General features: G+C 33.7%; 4 protein-coding genes and 1 long non-coding RNA gene across 5 annotated transcripts; 4 read left to right on the forward strand and 1 right to left on the reverse strand.

Annotated features, from left to right (window-relative positions):
* The first annotated feature begins 1,907 nt into the window (after positions 1-1,907).
* LOC141655951 (cytochrome P450 CYP72A219-like) lies at positions 1,908-9,886 on the forward strand. Its single transcript, XM_074462933.1, has 5 exons — positions 1,908-2,187; positions 3,964-4,181; positions 4,515-4,759; positions 7,801-8,188; positions 9,316-9,886. Exons 1-5 carry the CDS (start codon positions 1,908-1,910, stop codon positions 9,742-9,744), a joined length of 1,560 nt encoding a protein of 519 aa, XP_074319034.1. The 3' UTR covers positions 9,745-9,886.
* A 374-nt stretch (positions 9,887-10,260) lies between these two features.
* On the forward strand, positions 10,261-14,584 carry LOC141656929 (ABC transporter G family member 26). The gene is made up of 9 exons (XM_074464018.1): positions 10,261-10,677; positions 10,765-11,048; positions 11,123-11,278; positions 11,382-11,565; positions 11,824-12,102; positions 12,201-12,482; positions 13,006-13,290; positions 13,389-13,496; positions 14,007-14,584. The coding sequence occupies exons 1-9, from the start codon at positions 10,477-10,479 to the stop codon at positions 14,274-14,276; spliced, it is 2,049 nt and encodes a 682-aa protein (XP_074320119.1). The 5' UTR covers positions 10,261-10,476; the 3' UTR covers positions 14,277-14,584.
* An 856-nt stretch (positions 14,585-15,440) lies between these two features.
* On the forward strand, positions 15,441-17,859 carry LOC141655952 (uncharacterized). The gene is made up of 2 exons (XM_074462934.1): positions 15,441-17,316; positions 17,444-17,859. Exons 1-2 carry the CDS (start codon positions 15,484-15,486, stop codon positions 17,540-17,542), a joined length of 1,932 nt encoding a protein of 643 aa, XP_074319035.1. The 5' UTR covers positions 15,441-15,483; the 3' UTR covers positions 17,543-17,859.
* A 225-nt stretch (positions 17,860-18,084) lies between these two features.
* LOC141656925 (E3 ubiquitin-protein ligase At1g63170-like) lies at positions 18,085-20,994 on the forward strand. The gene is made up of 3 exons (XM_074464015.1): positions 18,085-18,828; positions 19,136-19,502; positions 20,663-20,994. The coding sequence occupies exons 1-3, from the start codon at positions 18,323-18,325 to the stop codon at positions 20,807-20,809; spliced, it is 1,020 nt and encodes a 339-aa protein (XP_074320116.1). The 5' UTR covers positions 18,085-18,322; the 3' UTR covers positions 20,810-20,994.
* Positions 18,395-19,579, reverse strand: LOC141656926 (uncharacterized). The gene is made up of 2 exons (XR_012548619.1): positions 18,984-19,579; positions 18,395-18,852 (listed from the first exon to the last, which is right to left on the reverse strand). It is a non-coding gene; the product is annotated as an uncharacterized LOC141656926 (long non-coding RNA).
* Positions 20,995-24,223: the final 3,229 nt, after the last annotated feature.

Raw genomic sequence — 24,223 nt, forward strand, 5'->3', positions numbered from 1 at the left:
TCGAATCCTGACAACTTAATAACTCACGAAGTGAATTTCAGCACATGGTACGGAAGAGCCTGTGCACTAACCACTCTTCAAACCCAATGAGCATTCGAGTGAGAGAGCGTAATATGATATAAATATAACAGTTGAGCCTCAATCGTCAACTTAAAGTTTTGATTGAGATGATTCATCTATCCGTGATTACTAATTTCCCCAATTCAAGTAGCTCTTTTTAAAGAATTTTTTTACTTGTTTAATTAATCACTTGCTCGTGATATTTTTATTTAGTTTTGTTTTTAGTTTTTATAATTCTTTTGTTAGTTTGTTTTTGACTCAAAATCTCCATCAAATTTTGACCAACTTCACAAACAAAATGGAGAGAAAAATGAGGAGTTTTTTTTTAAAAAATAAATTAAAAAATAAATTTAGTTGAAAATGTTGCATGTGTTTTGAACTTTTGATTAGTGGGAGGCTTGTTGATGCACTTGTCTATATGCATGTTTCACTAATACATGCATGGGGTTAAGTGTTCCATGGTAGCTCATGACCCACATGATGATTTTTGGGTCGGATTTTAACTCGGTTTGTATAAATGCGTTTGAAAATAACAGTTTTAAAATGGGTTAAATTCAATACATAAAATTATTTTAAATCGTTTAAAATTTTAAGAAGGTATAGAAAATAAATTTTTATTTTACAAATGTTTGGTGTTTGAAAATTTACTATTAACGGGCCCACTAAAATAAAATACTCTAAGCTCAGATTTCAAATAATCGAATTTCATTTACGTAATATTATCGCATTGTTAACGAAAATATTACTCTATATTAAAAATTGTGAGGTGTTACATAAATTTTACTATTTTATTATTTAATATATTATTAATTAGTGTTTACATAATAAGTTACTTATGGAACTCAATATTAATCAATTTAATATTATTATTAATTAATGTTTAAATAATAATTTTCTTATATTATTTATTTTATTATAAGGAAAAATAAGACTACTTTTAAGTAAACATTTCGCCAAAATGATTTTTCTTTATAAAAAGGGAAAATTTCACCAGTTTTTTTTTATATAGAATATAATCTTGTTTCGTAAACAACGAGTTAGTATTGACAGAAGAAGGTTGTGAAAGTAGATTATAATTGACAAATTTTATTAGCCTGTTTGACTAAAAAGTATTAAATATTTAGCAGAGTTTGTACAGTTAATGGCGTTGGGTAATTAGCAGATTGATTAGTTTTTTTTTTTGTAAAATGACTAATATGGACATAAAACGTTATTGATAAGATATGTTTTCAAGAGTAGAAATGCCAATTTTTATATTTTATATACCAATTGGATATGTCGGGGAGCAACATATTTTAAAATAGTAGATTGCACTCAATAATATACTCTTCTATGTAGCCTAATTTTCCCATTTCTCTAAAATATGTGAGAAGTATTATAATAAAAGGGGATCATTAGGCTGAATATAGATAATACCCTCTACCAAATGGCCCAAGCAACATATTAATGAATCAAACACGTTAACGTCCTTAATATGCCAAAAAAGTTATCAATCCGTCGTCTATCAAACCCCCCAATAAATTCATGCAATTAGTTAGCTTAAATGTAGGAAATATGAAAAGATTCCAATTGATATGTTTAACCAGATTCAGATTTCTATAATAAAAAAGGAACAAATCATTTCAAGACATTATTAAATACTATTTTTGTGATTGTTAGGTGACATGTTTATGATATTTTATGAAAATATTACACCCATATTACTTAATATAAAAAACAAATCATATTTGAGAATTTAAATATAGAAGTCAAATCACATTTGAGATCCTCCAATTTTTCATATAAATTGACACAAATGATACACATTTAGATTCACCTCATTTTTCAACACTAAAGATTACAAAATAATGGAGATAAATATAAGCAATGTTGTAACTTTTTTTATTACTATTGTGATAATGGGATGGTTATGGAGAATAATAAATTGGTTATGGTTAAGGCCAAAAAGACTAGAACATTATCTTAGGAAACAAGGATTTCAAGGCAATCCTTATAAGTTTTTTCATGGGAATACCAAAGATATATCTTCCATGATTAAGGAAAACAACTCTAAGTCTATAGAGTGTTTATCTAATGATTATATTCATCGGATAACTCCTTTTCAATGCAAAACCATTCAAAAATATGGTATGTTTATTCATTTATTTATTTTCTTATTTTGTTCAACTAGTGTAGAGCACGATATTTTTAAGATGAAATTTATAAAGAGGAACTTTTAATAAAATTATTTACATAAATTAAAGCTACTTTTAATTTAATGTTATAATATACTAAATATAATAATAGTAAGTAGATAGAAAAGAAAACTTACTATTAATAATAACACTATAATGTTAAATCGATAAGGGGAACTAATTTATGAAATTAAGTTAGATGTAAAATCTAGTTAAAAAACCTATTAGCCTTATTAAGAAAATTGGTAAAAATAATATACTACGCGTCTAAAAAGACAATTTACAAATTATTAAAACTAACATTTTCACTTTCTATTTCCTATAAGAAAATACATAAAAATTGTTATACATTATTTAAAAAATACTCCATACTCCATATACTCTATATTACTAAAATAAAGATTTCATAATTCGAGAGTGCAATTGATATGTTGTAAAATTGCATAATATATTAGGGGGTAATTGATTGTGATTGCATATTTTCGGGATAATATTGTAAAGATTGCATAATTTGAGAGGTTGTTTCCATGTATAGGATTGCATTTATTCGAAAAGTCAAAGCATACATTTGTTTCCATTTATAGGTTTTCAATTGATTCAAATCATACGTTAGACTTGACGCAAAAGCAAATTTGATTTATTAAAAGTCGACGGCCCAACTTAGATTGACCCATCAAAGAGTAGTGTAAGTTAGGCGGGAAAACTACTTGAGAATTTTATTCTCTTAACAGTAGGGGAGATGCTATTGGCTAGATGGAACAAAAATTTCACGCATTGAGTTCATTTGTGACTAAAATGTCTTCTTATTAGTAGGTATGTCTAGACCCGAAAAATTAACTAACCTGATGACCCAATCGAATCACTTGATCTATTCTCGACTCGATACTTGAACTCAAGATCGGTGCTTGTCCGAAATCCCAAATTTACTCGACGACCTAAATATTTTTTTGTTGCACATGAATTATACTCCATAAATAGGGGTGTAACCGAGCCGATTTGAGCTCGGGTCAGTTTGGAATCGGCTCAAAAACTTTGCTTGAGTTCGAAATCGGCTAGGAATTTTTCGTGGTCAAAAAATTAAAGCTCGGAATAGGCTCATATTAGGCTTGAGCTCAACTCGAGCTCGGTTAAATCATTCTTTTATTACTTTATTTAACTTTTAAACAAAAATTAAAAAATATATATTTAAAAAAATGTTAATATAAAATACTTATCAATAAATGCTAAAATAACATTTTATTAAGACAAAAAACAATAGTAAAATGCCAAAATTAAATAATAATAAAAATAAAATGAGCCTAAGCGAGTTTCCGATCCAAGCTCTACTAAGCTTGAAATCGGCTAAGATTTGGTATACCTCGCTTGAAATCAGGTTTGACCGATTTCGAGCAGAGCTTTGACAGAGCTGATTCCGAGGGCTCTGCGAGTCGACTTAGATCATTTACAGCGCTATCCATAAATAACTTGATAGCAACTGACCTGAAAATGACCCGAACTTCAGAATGTTTCGACCCGAATTAACCCGACCTAGTTGGTCGTTTACCAAGTCTAGGTATGTCCATACAATAACCCGTTTTGTCCGATCCCGACCTTCATTTCAAGATGATGACCCAAACGATAGATGGAAATATATTTTAATATTCTAAGGTTTGATTTGGATATGTTAAGCAAGACTAAGGTGGAACACAAAGACGGTCTCTCATTAACGTTAGTGTGAAAATGAATGCAGGTGAAAATCCATTTATGTGGGAAGGATCAAATCCAACAATAGTTGTAACGAAGGCGGAACTAATACGTAAAATATTCAATAGAGTGTTTGATTTTCAGAAAACTACACCAAATCATTATATTGAGGAGGTGACCAAAGGACTAGCAAGGCTCGAAGGTCACAAATGGGCTCAAGAACGCAAATTAATCAATCCCGTTTTCCATTTGGAAAAACTCAAGGTTTGATCCTCTTATCGTTCATAACTAAACAGGTCATATACAAATATACAATATGAGTGTACAACCCGTTCATAACTAATGTGTTGTTATTTGTCTTATGACCAACTCATATTCATTTTTTTATCGAATAGATCATTTCATTAATAAACAAATCATACGATATCTACAGAATATGTCAAACTTGACTCGATATAAATCTATGAAAATCAAATAAAATGATAACTTTTTAACGTAAGACGGTTACACACAATAATTTTTAAAGCAAGAATTAGTGTTTGTCGATGTAAAACATTGCACAACTGATTAATATTTGTGTTTTATTTGAACTACTAGCATCTGGTACCAGAATTTTATTCGTCTTTTAAAGATATGATTCAAGAATGGGAGAAAAAAACATCTATAACTGGATCACAAGAAATTGAAATGTGGTCGGATCTACAAAAAGTGACCGCCGACGCCATCTCACGGACGGCATTTGGAAGCACTTTTCAAGAAGGTCGGAGAGTATTTGAGCTGTTACAAGAATACATAGTGATCATTGCTCGCTCCCTACATTCGGTTTATATTCCAGGATCGAGGTATTATTTATTTAATCCGTTCCCACCCTATATATCCTACATTTTACAGGTTCCGGTAAAATACGATCGGTGTATTTTAAATCGGGTAAAACAAGGGTCAAGTCTATACTGGTTTTGGATCGAGGTAGGGTTGCGTCATTTTTAAAAAAACTCATATTTTGCTAACTAGGAATATTTAGGCGATTTTTTTTGTATAAAGATATGATTCCAATATTCGGGGACAAGGGGCGGAACGACCTCTCGGACCGGGCATTGCACTGGATCGACGACTTCTAACTTTAAATTTGTGTGCGTTGTGATTAGAGTCTAAGAAAATTAACAAGTACAACTTTCCTTTTATAAATTCCTGATAATGAAGAATTGATGTCAAAGTCAATGATCAAGTAATACAATGTAATTATGTTAATTTGCCAATTGTAAATTTTGGAGGCACAAAGGACAACTACAGTGAATTTTGTCGGTAACATAGACGATGTAAAAGTCAATTTACAAATAATGTGAAGAAACACATAAACTGATTGATCTAACACAAATCTCCTTTAGAGAATAAAAATTCTCAATAGTTTTTCCTCCAAAAGGAATCTCACTAAGGCTCTGTTTGGTAAATGGCATATTGGCCAAATTTCAGCATATTGGAAAGGTTTAGCATGTTTGACTTACGAATATGCTATTTAGAGCGTTTGGTTAATGGCATATTGAAATAGCATATTGGGGTCCAATATGCTATTTTGCAATATCTTTGCTCCTACTAAAGCATATTAGGTTAGCGGATTGGAATGAAAAAATATTGTCATATTTACCCCCTTAAAAAATATTACCTTTCCTTTTATATATTTAATAAATAATTTATTCATATCCCTATTTGTCATTTTACAAAGAATCTAAACAATCTGCTAATCTAAAACTGTCAATTGCCAAACACCTCTAAAACAATTCTGCTAAATAAATCTGCTAGTCAAATCTGCTAAATCATTATGCTAGTCAAATCTGCTTTCTAAATCTGCTTCTGCTAATATTAATCCGCTGTTTACCAAACAGGGCCTAAATAAGGAAACATGACTTTTTTTTTAATTAAATTATTACCTTTTAATTAAGATATAATCTTTAATCTTTATAATCTTTTTTTAACTAAATTAGAATCTTTTAATTGAAATAAAATTAAACTGGTATAAATCTAAAATTCGTATACGAAAAACTGATAAATTGATATTATTAGTTTCGAATAAAAAAAATTATCACGTACTTAATTCGTAAAAAAAATTATGAATTGATATTATTAATTCCGTGGCGAAATAATATTTAAAATTATTTGAGAAAATTTATAAATTAAAATCATTAGTTTTGTGGTAAATTTTTTTTATTAAAATACGCATTTTATTACTTTACTCAATTCTTTTAATTAGGTTTCCATTTTTATCCTCATATTAAAATATGGAAAAACTAATAGTATGTCAATTTTAAATCTATAAATAATACATCTCTTATTTACTAAATGAATAGGTGATCTCTATCATTTTCCCGCCAAAATGCATATTCTCAAAAAAGGAAACTAATGATAATTATATCATTCACTAAATAAGGAAACTAACAATTACAATTTAATTCATCTATATATTTTATTAAAATTAATCTTTTTATCAAATTATATTATTTTCACTAAACTCTAAGCTATAATATTTTAATTAAAATAAAATAAAATGGATATAAAACTATAAATTGTTAAACCTTTTACTGATGTTATTATTAGACGATGAATTAACTCATATTCCGTATAAAACCAAAATTAGAAATCGTTATTATTACTTTCGTGGCAAAAAAAATTGAAAAAAAAAATTGAAACTCATTAGCTTTATACTATAAAATTATTTTCATTAAAATATATTTTAACTCATTACTCAAATCTGTTAACTAATTTTCAGTTATAGCTTTTATTTATCAAAGAAAAATATAATGGTGGGAAATTTAAAAAATTATAAGGTACCAGTATTATATAAGTAATTTTATAAAAAAAAAATATTAAGCTTTAAGTACCGTGCATATAATGCACGGGGTCTAAACTAGTTATAAACTAAAAGATCTATAAATACCGCGCATGAGTGAGATCTATAATAGTAATAATATAATTCTCTTAATACAAGATTTATTAAATTTAAAATGACTTAATTATAGCAAGTTAATTACAAGTTTCTTTAACACAACTTTCTACAAATACCGTGCTATGGCACGGGAGTTATACTAGTGTTAAATTAATGTAATAAAATACAAATTATGCCAATAAAAATGAATGTTATTACATTTATGATTTATATAACATATTCAATATCACGTAGGCGGGAAAAATAAGAGTTTCGCCTATTCATTTAGTAAATAGAGAATGTGATGGTTCTATGTTTTTAACAAATCTAAACATATTTTATGTAATTTTTTTAAAAGTGCATACCCATTACATATTGTATATTTTGAGTGATAAAGATTGTCGCGACTCTTGACCCGGCGGGTTGACCCAGTGTTAGTAATACTCTACTGAATCGAAAACGTTATTTGGGTGGGTACTCCCTTGAAGAGGTTCACTGATAGACTTAAAATCTGACTAGTGCGTAAAAGATTGAAAACATTATTCATATCAACAAAGTGTACTTTCTTTTCGGGTTATCCGTGCAAAAGAACTCCACAATTGCTTGGCTGAGAGTAGTCTTAGGATGTGTGACCTCCTGAGAAGGTTCCCGGGATGCGTATGAGTGAGGACTAAATGCAAAGGAAATGAACCGTGTTGATTTGTGGGTTGTGTACACAACCTGACGAACTAGCGTGAGTGACCGCTCCCGACCCAGGGTTTGGGCTGGGGTGTTACACTGTTTACGAGTCATTTAAGGTTTGAGTCAAGTTTGGGTTCATGTTGAAAATTGGGGTTATTTCGGGTCAGTTACAGTCGGTTACAATATATTGGCTAAAATTGATCAATACAAATTTTTATATGAGACGGTTATATATCAGGACTCGTGATCAAGTATATGCATTGATTGTAGTTTTTTCATTTTCAGGTATTTACCTACTAAAACAAACAAGAGGGCCAAAAATATTATAAAGGAAATGGAAACCATACTAGAAGACTTGATTTTAAAAAGACAAAAGTCAATGAGTGCAGGAGAAAAAGTCAAAGATGACTTACTAGGTCATTTACTAACATCTAGTATCGAAGGAATACAAGGCAATGGTAAACAACTGAACATAAAGTTGAGTTTAAAACAGGTAATTGAAGAATGCAAAGTATTTTATATTGCTGGACAAGAAACCACCTCAGCTCTATTAGCATGGACTCTTATTTTATTGAGTAAACATAAAAACTGGCAAGAACAAGCACGAGAAGAGATTCTTAGCACATTTGGTAATAATACACCCGATTATGATGGGTTAAACCGTCTTAAAAAGGTACGTCAATACTTCATACTTCACTAATAACTCCTTTTTAGAATAGATCTTGTGCGGCACGATTTTTTATAATTACTCTAAACATGAAACCAAAGTAACTTTTATTCAATCATTCTGAAAGAGTAACTTTTACAATGGTTACTATTCTAACCTTTTAGTACGGTAACATTGTCTATTTGTCTACCATGATCGAGCAATACAAAGTCTTTTTTTACGCTAGTAATTATCTTTCAAACGAAAGGCAACCACCTATTATTTTGGAATTAAGACTTTAATGATGACACTAGAAAGCCATTTATTATGACTGTTAAAATATTTATTTAGTTTTTGTATATCAACAAATCGTTCTATTAAGTTAAAATCATTATCATCCTTAACTGCTTTTTGGTTATTTTTCAAACTATTTGTTGTTTTAGTGCCCATTTGAAACTATTTTCCGCAAATGAGTCTATGTCATCAATTTTCGTTTTCTTTTAAAAATTTGAGGAAAAACCGCTGCTTAAAATAGCGACTTAACAAACTTTTGTCCTAGGTAAAATCTTGAAAAAAGAAATTACACATCCGTGTCTTGCACATGATTGTAATGGCAAAGGGTTCGAACCCCTGACATCTCCAATGGATGTGCAACGACTTATCCACTTGACCAAATGCCTTCTTAAGGAATAAAGTCACACTAAATGGTATTTCTTCCGTTTCAATGAGTTCTTTACGTTTATTTTTTGCCCAAATTTTAAGAAAGTGCAAATAAGTAGGGTATCTAATCTTTTCACATGTTGGATCATCAAAATTCCCTCATGTATGACCCACAACTTTGTGTCACTAATTCGACCCGGGACTAAAGCCGTTACTTCACTAATTAGTAGTCCATGGTATTTTTGTCGTCACTATTTCAAGTAGCGCTTTTGGTACTTGTTAATTTCCCTTTTTTTTTATCAAATTTTACCTGGGTCTAAAATCGCTACTTCAAGTAGCGTTTTTCCTCAAATGTAATAAAAATAAAGAATTGATGACGTGAACCCATTTACGGAAAATAGTTTTAAATGGACACTAAACTACCAAAGTAAACAAATAGTTTGAAAAATAACCTAGCCGTTTGACGTTTAATTAATGATATTTTTCCTCTCCAGGTACATATGGTATTACAAGAAGTTTTACGGTTGTATCCCGCCGCACCTATACTTAATCGAAAAGTTAGCCATGATATCATAATTGATGGAAAAGTATTACCGGCTGGTGTACAACTTCAAGCACAAATCTTGCTTGTTCAGCAAGACGAGAGATTTTGGGGTTCCGATGCGAAAGAATTTAATCCCGGGAGGTTTTCTGAAGGGATTCTAAAAGCCGCCGGGGGAAATATTTGTTTTTTCTCATTTGGATGGGGCCCTCGTGTTTGTATCGGGTCGAATTTTGCCTTCGTGGAAGCTAAATTGGGATTGTCGATGATACTACAACGCTTTCGTTTGGATCTCTCACCATCGTATGCTCATGCTCCTACGACTAGTCATGGCACACTTCGTCCTGAGTTTGGAGTTAATTTAGTACTTCATCGTTTGTAAAATTATCCTATACAATAATTAGTGTTGCGTCTTAAAAATATTATCCGATAAGAGAAAATAACTACGAGTAAGTTTTTTACTAAATAAGCGAATGAACAGTTTAATGAATTGTTCGATATGGACCGATTCCAATAGTTCTACTGTTCTAGACACATGTTATACAGTTCAATTGAATTTTATGAAATGTTTCGGTTATGTTTAAAGCTTGTTCTAAAAGATTTTAAAATTTCCTGTTTAATAGAAAAAATCCGATTTTTTTTATAGTACAACATTACTCCAGTGTCTTTAGGACTTCAACGAATTGAGGGTCAGAATTATTTGTTTATCTATGATTAAAATACCCGTCACAAAGAATAAAAAATAAAAAATAATGTTTGGGACGGAGGGAGTATTCTCTACATGTTCTTGCATGCTTCAGCATCTTCAGGGCGGATTTTACTGTTGAGTTAGAAATTCCCTGCCTCCACCTTGTTAGTTGAATTTTCGTTTGCCTTGAAAAGCTCAAGTCATGTTCTTGGCATTCTTTCTTGATTAAATGACAATTACAATAGTAAATTAATTATTAATCCTCGTAAAACAGTAAGATTTAGGCATGAAAAGAATGAAGTCCAACAACCAACATTACTGATATAATACAGTACAAGTTTTGGTTGATTGCAGTTCACTTAGAATATTATTGATCATATAACTATTAGTGTTTTAGACTTAAATCAATTTGTTCATTAATTTATAATGGAGATTAGTCGAGATCAGAATGATATCGAGGATATATCGCCAGTAAAAATGGGCTCAATGCATATTGCAGGAAGTAATGGTTTTGGTCATAATATCGAGTTTATGTCTCAAGCCTACCTTAGGAATAGGAGTTCTGAAATCAATATTGTCGATGATACATCGCCTTCAATTGAACGCCCGCTTCCCATATTTCTTAAAGTATTAATCCCATTTATAAATTTATTTGTTTCTATTTAGTTTATAATAATTCATCATTAATGTATCTGTACATTTGTTTCTGTTTAGTTTGAAGATGTTCAGTATAAGGTGAGAAACAGTCAGGATTCGACAGTGAAGGCGGTAGTGTCAAAGGTGGCCTCTCAGCTCAACACCGAGAATAATGGTCATTATAAGCACATATTGAAGGGTATAACAGGAAGCGTTAGCCCTGGTGAAATCCTCGCGCTTATGGGTCCTTCTGGTAGCGGAAAAACAACCTTACTTAAGATCATTGGTGGAAGACTGCAGGATAATGTCACAGGAACTGTTACTTATAATAACATTCCTTACTGTGCTGCTCTTAAGAGAAGGTTCGATCACGACCCTACAAATTACGATCAGAAACATTAGTATTATTCCTTACAGAACAATTTTCTTTTAACAGGATTGGGTTTGTGACTCAAGATGATGTGCTATTTCCGCAACTGACAGTTGAAGAAACGCTGGTTTTCGCTGCATACTTAAGGCTTCCGAACAGTATAAGCATGAAACAGAAATACCAGCGGGTTGTAATGATTATTGAAGAGCTAGGACTCGAAAGGTTTTCCTGTTTTAAGTTTAATAACAAATCTGATATATATAAGTTCAATTCAGAAAATAAATAATGATTTTTTTACTGATATGTTCTGCGCAATTTATGACAGATGCCGTCACACAAGAGTTGGAGGAGGGCTGATACGAGGAATATCCGGTGGAGAAAGAAAAAGAACTAGCATTGGTAATGAGATCTTGGTTGAACCTTCTCTATTGTTACTCGACGAACCTACTTCCGGCTTAGATTCAACTTCCGCCAATCGCCTTGTTCAAATTCTTCAAGGTCTTGCTAAGGTTCTATTTCTTACCAACCAAATAATGCTACATTTTTTTTTCTGAAAATTAATCTGTCCAGTACTGATAATTATTAGGAATAAATATAATAGTTGGACCTCAACCATCACGGTAATGGTTGATGCCCAACTATTATTATATTTATTCCTATTAATTAAATAGGAATAAATATAATGGTGGAACCTCCCCCATTATATTTATTCCTATTAATAATTAAATTTTTACTAAATTTTACATGTCATTGATGAAATTATACAGGCAGGAAGAACGATAATCACGACAATTCACCAACCTTCAAGCAGAATGTTTCACATGTTCGACAAAATCCTGCTGATATCAGAAGGGATACCAGTATACTATGGCAAAGCTAGGGAGGCAATGACTTACTTCTCGTCATTAAGGTTTAATCCTGAGATACCAATGAATCCAGCCGAGTTCTTACTAGATTTGGCAACCGGACAGATCAATGACATTAGTATCCCTGACGACTGCAGTAGAAGCAACGGCTCCCCTGCTTCCGAAAAGGACATTCTTAAGGTATGAACCCGATACTCAAACTTTATGTCGAATATTGAAATCCATTTACATTCTAGTTCGTAAAATGATTCGCTCTTTTTGTGTCGTTGTTGGGATAGTACATACAATTGAAGTACAAAATTCAGCTGGAGCCTAAAGAAAAGGAGCTTCATCGATGCACGAACGTACCTGAGCGTTTACAGTTAGCCATTCAAGTTAAAAAGGATTGGTCTATGACTTGGGGCGATCAATTCTGTATCTTGTTCAAACGGACATTTAAAGAACGATGGAGGGATTATTTCGACAAGCTCCGGTTACTTCAGTCTCTAGGAGTCGCGTTGTTATTAGGCCTTCTTTGGTGGAAATCCAAGAATGGAACCGAGGCTCAGCTCCGAGATCAGGTATATATTGCATCTACAGTTTTTTTTCCTTTCATTCATTGCTATGCAGTATGCAAAGGGAGTTACTAGGGCGATTTTAACAATAGTAGTTAACTAGTTATCTTGACAACTCATTTTGGGTACTCAAACTGTACACATGCAGTCGAGACTGAGTAACATATCCAAAAACTATTTTTTTTTTTGCTTAAATGGGGTCAAAACCCAAACTAATTAACAAAATGGAGCTAATATCAAACTATTTACCAAAAATGGGTCAACGTTACAGACTCACAGCGAATTTCCAAAAATAGTAAGGAAGCCGTTGACTTGCTATAAATAGTAAAAAAAAGTTTGCTCAGAATAGGAATGTTTCACCTTAAAATGAACTGTTTACCAAAAATGGGTAAACGTCACACTCACAGCGAATTTCCAAAAATCGTAAGGAAGTCGTCGTACCAGACAGTGACTTACTATAAATAGTAAAAAAAAAGGTTTGCTAGAATACGAACATTTCACCTTAAAATGAACTGTTTCTGATTTGCAGATAGGATTGATGTTCTACATTTGCATATTTTGGACATCCTCGTCGATCTTTGGAGCAGTATATGTATTCCCATTCGAGAAGATATACTTGGTGAAGGAACGGAAAGCCGACATGTACAGACTAAGTGTTTACTATGTATGTAGCACATTATGTGACATGTTAGCTCATATTCTGTACCCTACTCTCTTCATGGCTATCATATATTTCATGGCCGACTTTAAAAGAACCGTCGAGTGCTTCTTCCTAACTCTTTTCGCCACCCTAATCATCGCCATTACAAGCCAAGTAAGCTCGCTCCTTAGCTTCACCCCTTATACGACAAAGAACTAATCCGATCTTTTTGTGTTTTGTAATTAATTAATTCATGTATTCTTCTTAATTAGGGAGCTGGAGAGTTATTTGGAGCTGCTGTTTTGAGTATTAAGAGGTCGGGAATGTTTGCCTCGCTAATACTCATGTTGTTTCTTCTAACCGGAGGATATTATGTTCAGGTAACGTAACTTACTAATAGGAATATTTATAATAGTTGGGCCTCAACCATCACCTTAAGGTTTTGGTTGAGTTGGTTCATCTATCATGGTATCAGAGCCAAACTCCTCAAAAACTCGAAGTGGTCTGTGACGGAACTAGGGGCTAACAAGGGCGGTTGCAACCTCGACATATCAATTGTCCCAATACATTCTACTTGACTAACTTCTAAAGTTAGAGTTAGTCTTTCTTAAGACGATTTTAACTTTAGACGAGAGAAAGTCATCATTTTATATTAAAAAGTGGCCATTTAATTACAAAAAAAAAAAAAAAAAAAAAAAAAAGTGGTCATTTAGTTACAAAAGTCATAACTAGAATTCTCACTTTCTAATAATAAACTGATGGTAATTTTTTATTAAAAAATGTTCACATTTTATCGTACTGGTCACATTTTATCCATCTTAATTTCAGATGGATTTAGCTATCTGAAATGAGAATTTGCGTTAAACTATATTTGTTTATTTTGTAAACAGCATATACCAAAGTTCATGAGATGGTTGAAGTACATATCCTTCATGTACTATGGATTCAGATTACTTCTAAAGGTGCAGTACTCGGGAGACCAATTATACGACTGCGAAAGCAAAGGAGGGTGTCGGCCTTTGCAGAGCTCACCCTCGTTCGACACTGTGAACTTGGACGGTGGCTTGCAAGAAGTTTGGATACTTCTAGCCATGGCTGTTGGCTACCGGTTGTGTGCCTATGCTTGCCTACGAAAAAGGATCAACAATTGCCATCTTTGATTATATTTGATCTTATTACTTATATTTTTTTTTTTGTTAGGTCTATAATTTGGGCACACTTCTTTTCTTTTGTGGTTACGAGTGGCATGTTGCGTGCTAGCGTGAATACTAAAAGGATAATATAATTGGGATGAAGAGAGTACGACTATATGAGTACTATATACTCGATTTATTCCCCATGAGTGAAACTTTTTAGGTCATGACAAATAGTAAAATCTAAGTGATCTTGTATTGGTATGTTGTCATTCTTAAACCAAAGGACAAAACATTCCTGCATGACAATTGCTGTTTTTCTATGAAAAGTTCTTTCTGGATGAAGCTCTCGGAATTATCTAATTCCGAGGACATATTCGTCTTAGGTGATTGGTCTCGACTTTTTTGGACTGAATAATGTTTTGGTATGTTCGTAAAAAATCATAAATGTTATTCCGTAAGTACTATTTTTGAAAAAGAAGTAAATGTTAAATACTGAGTAAGTACAGAGGAAAAACTTATTGAAAGACGGTTTCTTATAAAATTTGTATAAACACAAACTACCTGCTCTGACATAAGATTATCATATACTACATATAAATTCCAACAAAGGAAATGATGTAAATTTTACCAATCTAGTGACAGAAATTTGTCACATTCTAGTTGGAACATACTTTGTCTGATGTCGATATTTATTTTTTGTAAGCGGTATTTTAATCAAAGGTAAACAAATGAGTGGGACGCAGGAGTACAATATAACATGCTACAAATTTCAGCACACCTCACAGAAAAGCCTAAAAATGTGTTCAGTTAGTTGCTCTTTAAATGATGAGTGTAACACTAAGTCCCCAAGTAGTCTACCTTGGAAAGAGATGTTTCGGTCTGCGTCTTTTCGGATGCCTAAGTCTGATCCTTTCTCAGTGACAGAAGATTATAGTCTGGCTGAAGAGCCACAAGCAGCATGGCAGAGTACATCCTCTGAGGTACAGTCACTTATGGTTGTTACATTATTGATTGATTTTTTTTTTTTTTTTTTGACAGTTGGATAATTATTGATTGATTATGTAGAGTTTCTTTTCATTTGATTTTTTTTGTTTGAAAATGGAGTCGCGGAAGTTGTTTTACTATTTGTAGGTTTTGTTACTGAAGGGTTTTGAACTCAGGTCATGAGTCTCGTAAGAATTTAATTAATCATGACCTTGCTTTGAAGTTTAACAATGTTATATTTAGTCTCATGATAGAATTCTGTGTGCTGTGTAATAATCCAAAAATAATTTGGAGTCGACTAACAGTTACTTTCGATAACAATGCCTTGCAGACAAGAGGAGGATTCCGCTCTTTATCACCAGACCATGATCCTCACTTCAATATCAACCTTGGTTCAGCCACTTCCCCTACTCGTCTGTCGCAAAAAACGTTTCAAACTGCTTCTGACGATGCCAAAAACATAACAGAATGCTCGGAAATTGGAAAAATTGACTCTAACGAGAAACTTTCTCCTAGTCACAACACTTGGATGTTGATAGCAGCCTATGTTACCTTAGCTCAAGCATTGCTAGCAGTTGTCATAGTGTTACTCCATGGAGTTTGGCAATTACTTGACGAATATCTTCATGCGATTCTATGGGCAGTCTTATGTTCAATCCCTCTAAGAGGAATCCAAGACGCACTTGTCGAGTTCTGGTCTGAGCCACTTAGACAAGGACTGACTAGTACATTCTTGGCCGTTCCTGTGGCTATTTTAAGGGCATTTGCTGATACAATCATAGATGCCCGCGATGTTTTTTCTTGGGTTGTATATGGGGAGAAGTTGGAAGAAACTGTCGTAAGGCCTGAGAAAAACGGGTTCTTAAGATTGGTTCGAAGACTTGTTTCCTTTAGTCTCTTTGTGTTTGCTTATGAACAGATTGGAAGATTTGGAGCTGTAACTCTGTTAGGGTTTGGGTTCGGGTTCATGTTTATCTCAAACCTGTCCCCTTCAACTATATCAGCTGTTTCGACATTGAGAAGCGACAGTTTCCGGCTAAAGAGAAGGAACAATAGATTAACTCTTAATAAGATTGGTGAAATTATAAGTCAGTGGATACTATCCAGGCTTAAAACCATCCTGGCAATCGGGTTAATTGTCGGAATGATCATAGGAAGTCTTTCTGGTCTAGTTTTCTTCTCTTACCATATCGGTTCTGAGGGAAAAGACGCGATAGTATCCTTAAAATCTCGCATTCAGTACAATGATTTAACAGAAAAGGTCGGAATCAAAAGATGGATCAGTGAAGATGAAGCTATGGAACTGATGGATTGGTATACAACCGAATGCTACGAGACATTATTACAACAAATTGACATTTTCGCAGACAAGTACAACTTATCCGAACTCATTGAAATAGTCAAGCAATTTGTGATCACGAATACTTCAGAAACAAAATACACCTTTCGACTAAAAAATCTAATGGAAAAACCGGTTCTTGATAAAGCAAAATGCTTCGCGACTCAAGGAATGATCCTGTCATTCCGAGTATTGGCAAGTAGCAAGCTCATATTAGATATCATGGTCTCAGGAATTGCAGGAGTAATGCAATTTTTCCTGCAATTAACTGTTTTTTTCGGGGTTTTATACTACCTTCTTACATCAGACTTCCGTGAGGTGACCGAGAAAGTCATGAAGGCTCTCCCAGTCAAAAACCCGGTCAAGAAACGATGTGTCGAGGCTCTGAACAATGCAATTTCAGGGGTGCTTTTAACCACAGTGGAAATAGCATTCTTTCAGGGGTGTTTTACTTGGTTACACTGCAGGCTTTTTTCGGTGCACTTTGTTTATATGTCAACTATGCTGTCCTTCATCAGTCCTTTGTTTCCTATATTCCCGGCTTGGTTTCCGTCTTTGCCAGGAGCTGTGGAGTTAGTATTGAATGGGAAATATGTGTTGGGGATTTGCTTTTTTGTAACTCATGTTGTGGTAATGGATTATGGAGCTTCTGAAATTGCAGAGTTTGTTCCGGGATATAGTGCTTATCTTACTGGTGTTAGCATCATTGGAGGAATGACATTATTTCCTTCAGCACTGGAGGTAATTCTACGCGCTTCATGATTTATTTTAACGGAAATTCTTAAATAAGATCGTTTTATAGAAAATTTTGTTAAATGTTCGCGTTTAATACCTTAGGGAATAATGTAATTTCTTTTCTGTCGTCCAGGGAGCAATAATGGGGCCTCTGATTACTACAGTCGTGATCGCCCTAAAAGATTTGTATACCGAGTTTGTTTTAAATGAATCAAAGGAACATAACGCGTAAGAACTGCCTTGCTTTGGTCCTGATATCGGAATCACCATAAAAAATGCTTCTAGTTATCAATTTTCCGGTTAACAAGCAAGGACTTCAACCGCGGGTGCTAATGGTGAATCTTAATTGCAATTAGTCTTCTGTAAGGCGGTTTTATGCTAATATAATGCAAACCAGATCAGGTTACCTAGAAATCTAGAATATGACACATGGATGTTAAAAAGTACCCGTAGTTATCAAATGATCTGTTTCACAATATACTTGTATAAAACCGCTTTTATATATTTGTGTTTTAGTTTCACTTACTATAATGATTGATCCATTCAACCAAATCAAAACCCAAATACTAACTACTTTCTTAACCTCAATTTCTTCCATACTTACTATGCACTTAGTTATGTAGTTGTTGGAAGAACAAAACCAATAGCTTTCTAGTCTTAATCTCTTAAATTAATATTAATATTTGTCAGGCCAACAATTGTTTATTTTATTATTATGCATTATTTATTTATTTATTTATTTATTTATTTATGTCAATTTTCTGATGAAATCTTACCAATTCCTCTAATAAGTAGTGGTAGAACATAACTTCTAAACTTGTCTTCATGTCAAAGTAAAGAGGTGTTGGGTTGTTGGTCACCATCTAAAACCCAACTTCACCTTCCTATCTTATACCTCAAACATCGTTCCCCCTTCAACTTACGTTCAAAAACTCGATATATAAAATACAACATACAAATTGTCATCAACTCAATCCTTGAAAAGTCTCATTTTTTTTTTTTAATATAAATAATGACTTTGTGTTTGTCGAACGATGTATCATTCTCGACAATAAGGCAATTTCACAGTGATGTTCGACATGAAGATGAAGAAGAAAGACGGGCATTTACGAGTAATACGACAAGTGATCGACGACAAGCTGAGCAAGGGTCAATGTTGGTAAGAATGGCAATGAGGGTGTCAAGGGCAAAATGGTTTACATTCCTTAGAAGAATATTTCATTATCAAAACGGGTCGAATTCTCCTCTTGGACCAAACCCGTTTAACTCGAGTAGTTGGATGATTATGGAATTTTTAACACTTGTGTCACAAATTTGTGTAACGTTGATCGTTCTTTCCGTCTCTAAGGCGGAAAGACCCGTTTGGCCTATGAGGTTATGGGTTATCGGGTACGATTTAGGTTGTGTTATGAGCCTTCTTATGCTTTATTGGAGATATGTACATTACCATATTAGGCAAAGAGAAAATGGAATTAGCCTTAATAATTTGGAACAACAATGCACCACCGACGACTCGAGGTAATATTCATACTAATAATTATACTACATTTTCGTAAGTACTTAATTTTATCGACTCAAGAATATAAGTCGTTAATTCCTTATTATATATGTACGTATTTGCATGTAAACAATGTTACCACCAGGTGACAGTATCTTAATATTCATAATTATACTACATTTTCGTAAGTACTTAATTTGATTGACTCGAGAATATAAGTCGTTAAGTCCTATTACATGTACGTATTTACATATAAACAATATTACCACCAGGTGACAGTATCTCATAATCTCGGGTTTAATTTGGATGCATGTTTGTTTTGAGCAGGAATTTGGAGTTGGTGAGCAAATGCAAGGCATCATTAGACTTATTTTTCGCAATGTGGTTTGTGGTGGGCAATGTATGGGTATTCGACACTCGATTCGGATCCTTTAATGGAGCTCCAAAGTTGAACATCCTATGCATTTTAATCTTAGTTTGGAATGCCATAACTTATTCATTCCCTTTTTTGCTTTTTATACTACTTTGCATTTTTGTGCCATTAATTAGTGGATTAATTGGATATAATATGAGTTTGGGTTCAGCTGAAAAAGGAGCATCACATGATCAAATCTCTAAGTTAATTTGTTGGAGGTTTAAAGATGTTGATGGTGGTTTAGAGGGTGGTAATTCCTCCTTTGCTATTGACAATCCGGTATGTCATTTCTTTCCCGGCGGTTAGTCTCTTGTAAAACCGTTTACAAAAAAAAAAAAAAAAAAAAAAAAAAAAAAAAAGATCATATTAGTTTAGATGAGAAATCGAAACCTAAATGGCTAAGTAACAACTTCGCGGTATATTTTCCATTTTTAAATATCACAATGGTTTTTCTAAAATTTCTTTTATAAAAAACGTACTTGTTGATTTGACTTATTAAAAGAAAAAACCCGTCGTTGCATGCAAAATTACAGCAAGAGGATTATACATCTGATGTATTACCTCTAATTCTATAGTTTCTGAGCATTATAATAAAGTTTTTGAGTTTTGTTTTAAAGTTTCTGAGTTTCACTATGAAGTTTCTGAATTTTTCACTTAAACATTAAGCTCTAAAAAATTACAATAAAACTCAAAAATATTACACATAAGTTTAGTTAAATTTTAGTTTTGACGGAAAAATATTAAAATCTAGTAACTTATAAACTTTAATATGCTCAAAAAAATACACATATGCTCAAAAACAAATAAAATTTGAGATAATAAGCTCAAAAAAAATACATATATGCTCAAAAAACAAAAAAGTTGGAGGTAGTTTATCCGATGTATGTTCCTTTTTCTCGCAAAATTAGCTTATAAGATAAGTACATTTTAATCGGGAATTTAAAATAGGGTTATTTCATAACAATAATCCATCTTATTGGTGGTCTTCAATAATCACTCTATCCTATCAATAATGCCAATTAAATCCAACCTAAGCACCGTACATTCTAATAACGAACCAGCTGATATTTTTTGAAGTTTATGTTGGAATATTTGATAGTTTTTGGACAACCTAGCTGGTATATGTGAAGTTTATGTGTAATATTTTCAAATGATGAATCAAGAACTTGGTTTATTTGATACACATAAACATCACAAAATATCAGCTAGTTCGTTATTAGAAGGTATGGTATTTAGGTTGGATTTAATTGAGATTATTGATAAGATGGAGTGATTATTGCAGACCACCAATAGAATGGATTATTGTTATAAAATAACCCTATAATTTGAGTTGTATGATTTATTATATGGTTTCGAACAAATGTTATTGTATTACTATTAGTAATAGACATATTTGAAATAAACATAATTACAAACAAAGCTTGAACTTAATTTTGCAGGATTGTTGCATATGCCTAACCAAATACAAGGAAAAGGAAGAGATTAGACAATTACCATGTTCTCATATTTTTCACAAAAATTGTGTGGATCAATGGCTTGGGATGATATCATGTTGTCCTTTATGTAAGCAAGGGTTAGAAAGATGAAAGATTATTAATGTCTTTTTTTTTATACCTTTCAAGTTAATTCGGATCCGAGCTGAGTAGAATCTTTGGTTATCGATCTCCATTTTGACACCCTAATTTTTCTAAGGGTAACATATTTGCAAAATATATATGTATATGTACAGTCAAAGAATACCAATGTAGTTTATAGTAATATATGTTTCGTGCCCGGTTAAGTATTTTTATGTTCCTAATTGTGGAATTGTAATCCAAATATTCTGTATCGTTTATCAACGACAATAGAAGTTAAACTCTAAACTGTAAGAATTATGAGAAAGGTTTGAATATCATTAGAATTGCATGAGTTACATGGATGAATAATAATACATATATATAGTGATCTACAAACAATAGAAAACTAACCTAATACAACTTGATGGGGCATATTCTGCACCGCTGACCAAGTCAACACATTGAGCAAGGTCAAAGATATCCACAGCAAAGTCAACGACTTAGACAGTCTAGCCGATGCAACCCATCGGCCTGTCACCTGGGTCTCGGCTAGGCAATTAGCCAGCCGGGATACATATCCGCGAACTCATATCCAAGACCCCTCGGCGGTGAGTCAACAGGGCCCGCCGGCCTGCCATGGGTCCCTCGGCCAAGGGGTAGATCAGTCTTTCCACCTGCTAGCCACTTGGCCACTACGTGACAAAAGGTGAAAGTCTATAAATACTCCTCAACCTTCATTGAGGAAAGGATCCACAATTTAGCCTAAGAATCACTATTCATCTGGTAATATCTTTCTTATCTCTCTACAATACATCCTTAGCCAAGTAACAACAACTTACCTCTCTAAGTTTACTGACTTGAGCGTCGGAGTGAGTACGCTCGGCCAAAGCCGAGCCCTCAGTTTGTTCATCGTTTCAGGAGACCGCAAGGAGGATTCAAGCAAAGACGTCATTCTACAAGCCACGGGTGGTAACAATACTTGCTCTGGAATTACACCCGGAACACAACTAACTAGCCGTAATACAAAAGATATGGGTATACAAATATTTAGGAAAATATAATCAATGAGAATAACAAATGATCCTGAGTATATTAACAATATAAGGTGGAGATTACGTAAGATATGAGTCAATCCTTGAATATTCTTATCATGCCCCCGCAAGATGGACGTACTGAAGGTGAGGCCGATCTTGGACACGAGTGAGGAGAATTGAGCATGTGGAGGGTGATTATTTATGGGATATTGGGCAGGAGATGCGGGGATGCCACGGCGTGGGTTTGGTGGTGAAAGGAGATGCTTGGGTGTGTGACTGGGAACGACTACCAAGACTGGTAGATGAGGTACGAGTATGATGCGAACAAGGAAAGGCAAAGGAGAAGTGGCGGTGATCGTCTAAGGTATAGGGCTTCGCCGATGGTGTCGTAAAGTGGTGAAGCAATGGTGGTTCATTGGCGGTCAGACTACCAAAGTCATGTGCCAAAGTGGGTGAATGGGGCCATTGGCCATGTTTAAGTATGCCCTAACCCCTAAGGCGTAGGGTAGGATTGGTAGTGAATAATCTTTTTTTTTTTTTTGTTGTTGTAAACACTGCAAAGAGAAATAGTTTCATTGGAGTAAGGTTAATTTAAAAGTGGGGTTATGCATGCATAGAGAAGAGTTGTAGAGGGAAAACGGTGAAGATTGTTATTAGGAGTGTGATTTTTTTTTTTTTTTTTTTTTTTTTTTTTTTTTTTGGATAAAAATGAAAAAGCTTGAGAAATTTTCATAGAAATAGTGAAGTTTAGGAGTTTGTACCGGTTTTTACGGTGGTTAAAATATGAGATGTGGGGTTTAGTTGCCATGGTCAAAATATAATGGTAGGTGTATGTGATTTGAAGAAATCAGAAGGAATTGGTGATCCGCACAAAGGGTTGGTAATCATCGTTAATTGTTGGGACAAACAGAGATGACTAGATTTGAGCGTGTGGCTGAGAGAGTTGTGGCCAGGTTTAAAGGGGTGTTCGAGAGGACAATAAGGTTAAAGGTGGTCGTGTGAATGACTAAGTTTGTAAAAGGGCGGACTTGTGAGTAGTGGCCAAAATTATAAGGGGTGGCCAAATTGGCGACAAAGTTTTTGAGGGGTGGTCAAACAGTTGACCAAGTCGGTGATGCCAGGTAGCCGGAGGTGTCGTGTTGATCGTGTAGACAGTCGGAGGAGGAGGTGTCGAAATATGCTCAAGTTAAGACGGTTTTTCGAAAAATAAAGTGTGTTTTGCGACGGTCTTTGCTGAGGTCGTTGGAGGGTCAAACGGTAACGAAAATCCGAGGTTTTGGATGTTTTGGAATCGTGAGATTACAAATTTTGTGAATATGGGAAGAGTCGGGGTCTTTGATAGCCTTAAAAGGTGCGAAAAAGGGCGATAACAGGCCTAGTCAAAAACTCTGTTTTCGAAAACAGAGCAGTTTCTGTTCGTTTTGGCCAGGACTTTGGGTACGATTTTCGAGGGTTTTAAGCTCGGGTGATAATGGGAGGTGTCAATGTGGGTTGTAGCAAGGTGGTCGAATGATGGTACCACGGTGGTTGTGAATGGTGACGATTGATGACGGGTTGGAATTTTTTTTTTTTTAATGGAGGTGTGATGTATGGTTTGTTTCGATTCCGGTTATGCGTTTGATGCAGGTGGGACTCGTGGTTGCGTGACTAAGGAGTATGGTCTGTTTATGAGGTGGAGTGACGATGGTGGTGGTGAGACGGTCGATTTTGGTGATCACGGTGGTGAATTGTGGTGATGCGTAGAAGGTGTAGGTTTGATGCAATTCTTGGGGTAAGAGTGGTGGGTAGCGGAAGAGGATCAACTCTTAAGGCGTTAACCTTTATCAAGAGCACGAGGCTCTGATACCATGTGAGAATTATGAGAAAGGTTTGAATATCATTAGAATTGCATGAGTTACATGGATGAATAATAATACATATATATAGTGATCTACAAATAATAGAAAACTAACCTAATACAACTAACTAGCCGTAATACAAAAGATATGGGTATACAAATATTTAGGAAAATATAATCAATGAGAATAACAAATGATCCTGAGTATATTAACAATATAAGGTGGAGATTACGTAAGATATGAGTCAATCCTTGAATATTCTTATCATAAACTGCTAAAGGTTTATTAGAATTCTCATGTAAGAGTTATATAAAATATATCGGTTTCTAAACTTTGGAAATTTTGAAGATTTTTGTGTTAATAACGTGATGTAATAGAACTCGGAAATCATTTTTTCATAGATTGACGAATTGTTCACCTTGAATCAATTTTTTTCTCGATCATACATTAGAAAAAGTGAACCTATTCAAAGTTTCATACCAACTTAAATCATATTCTTTTGAACTTAAAATCACACATTTAAATTTAGTTCACCAAAATTATTTGTTGATGTTAGGGTGCAAACCCTTGTC

The sequence above is a fragment of the Silene latifolia genome, chromosome 5 (genome assembly GCF_048544455.1).
Source record: "Silene latifolia isolate original U9 population chromosome 5, ASM4854445v1, whole genome shotgun sequence".
Classification (NCBI taxonomy): domain Eukaryota; kingdom Viridiplantae; phylum Streptophyta; class Magnoliopsida; order Caryophyllales; family Caryophyllaceae; genus Silene; species Silene latifolia.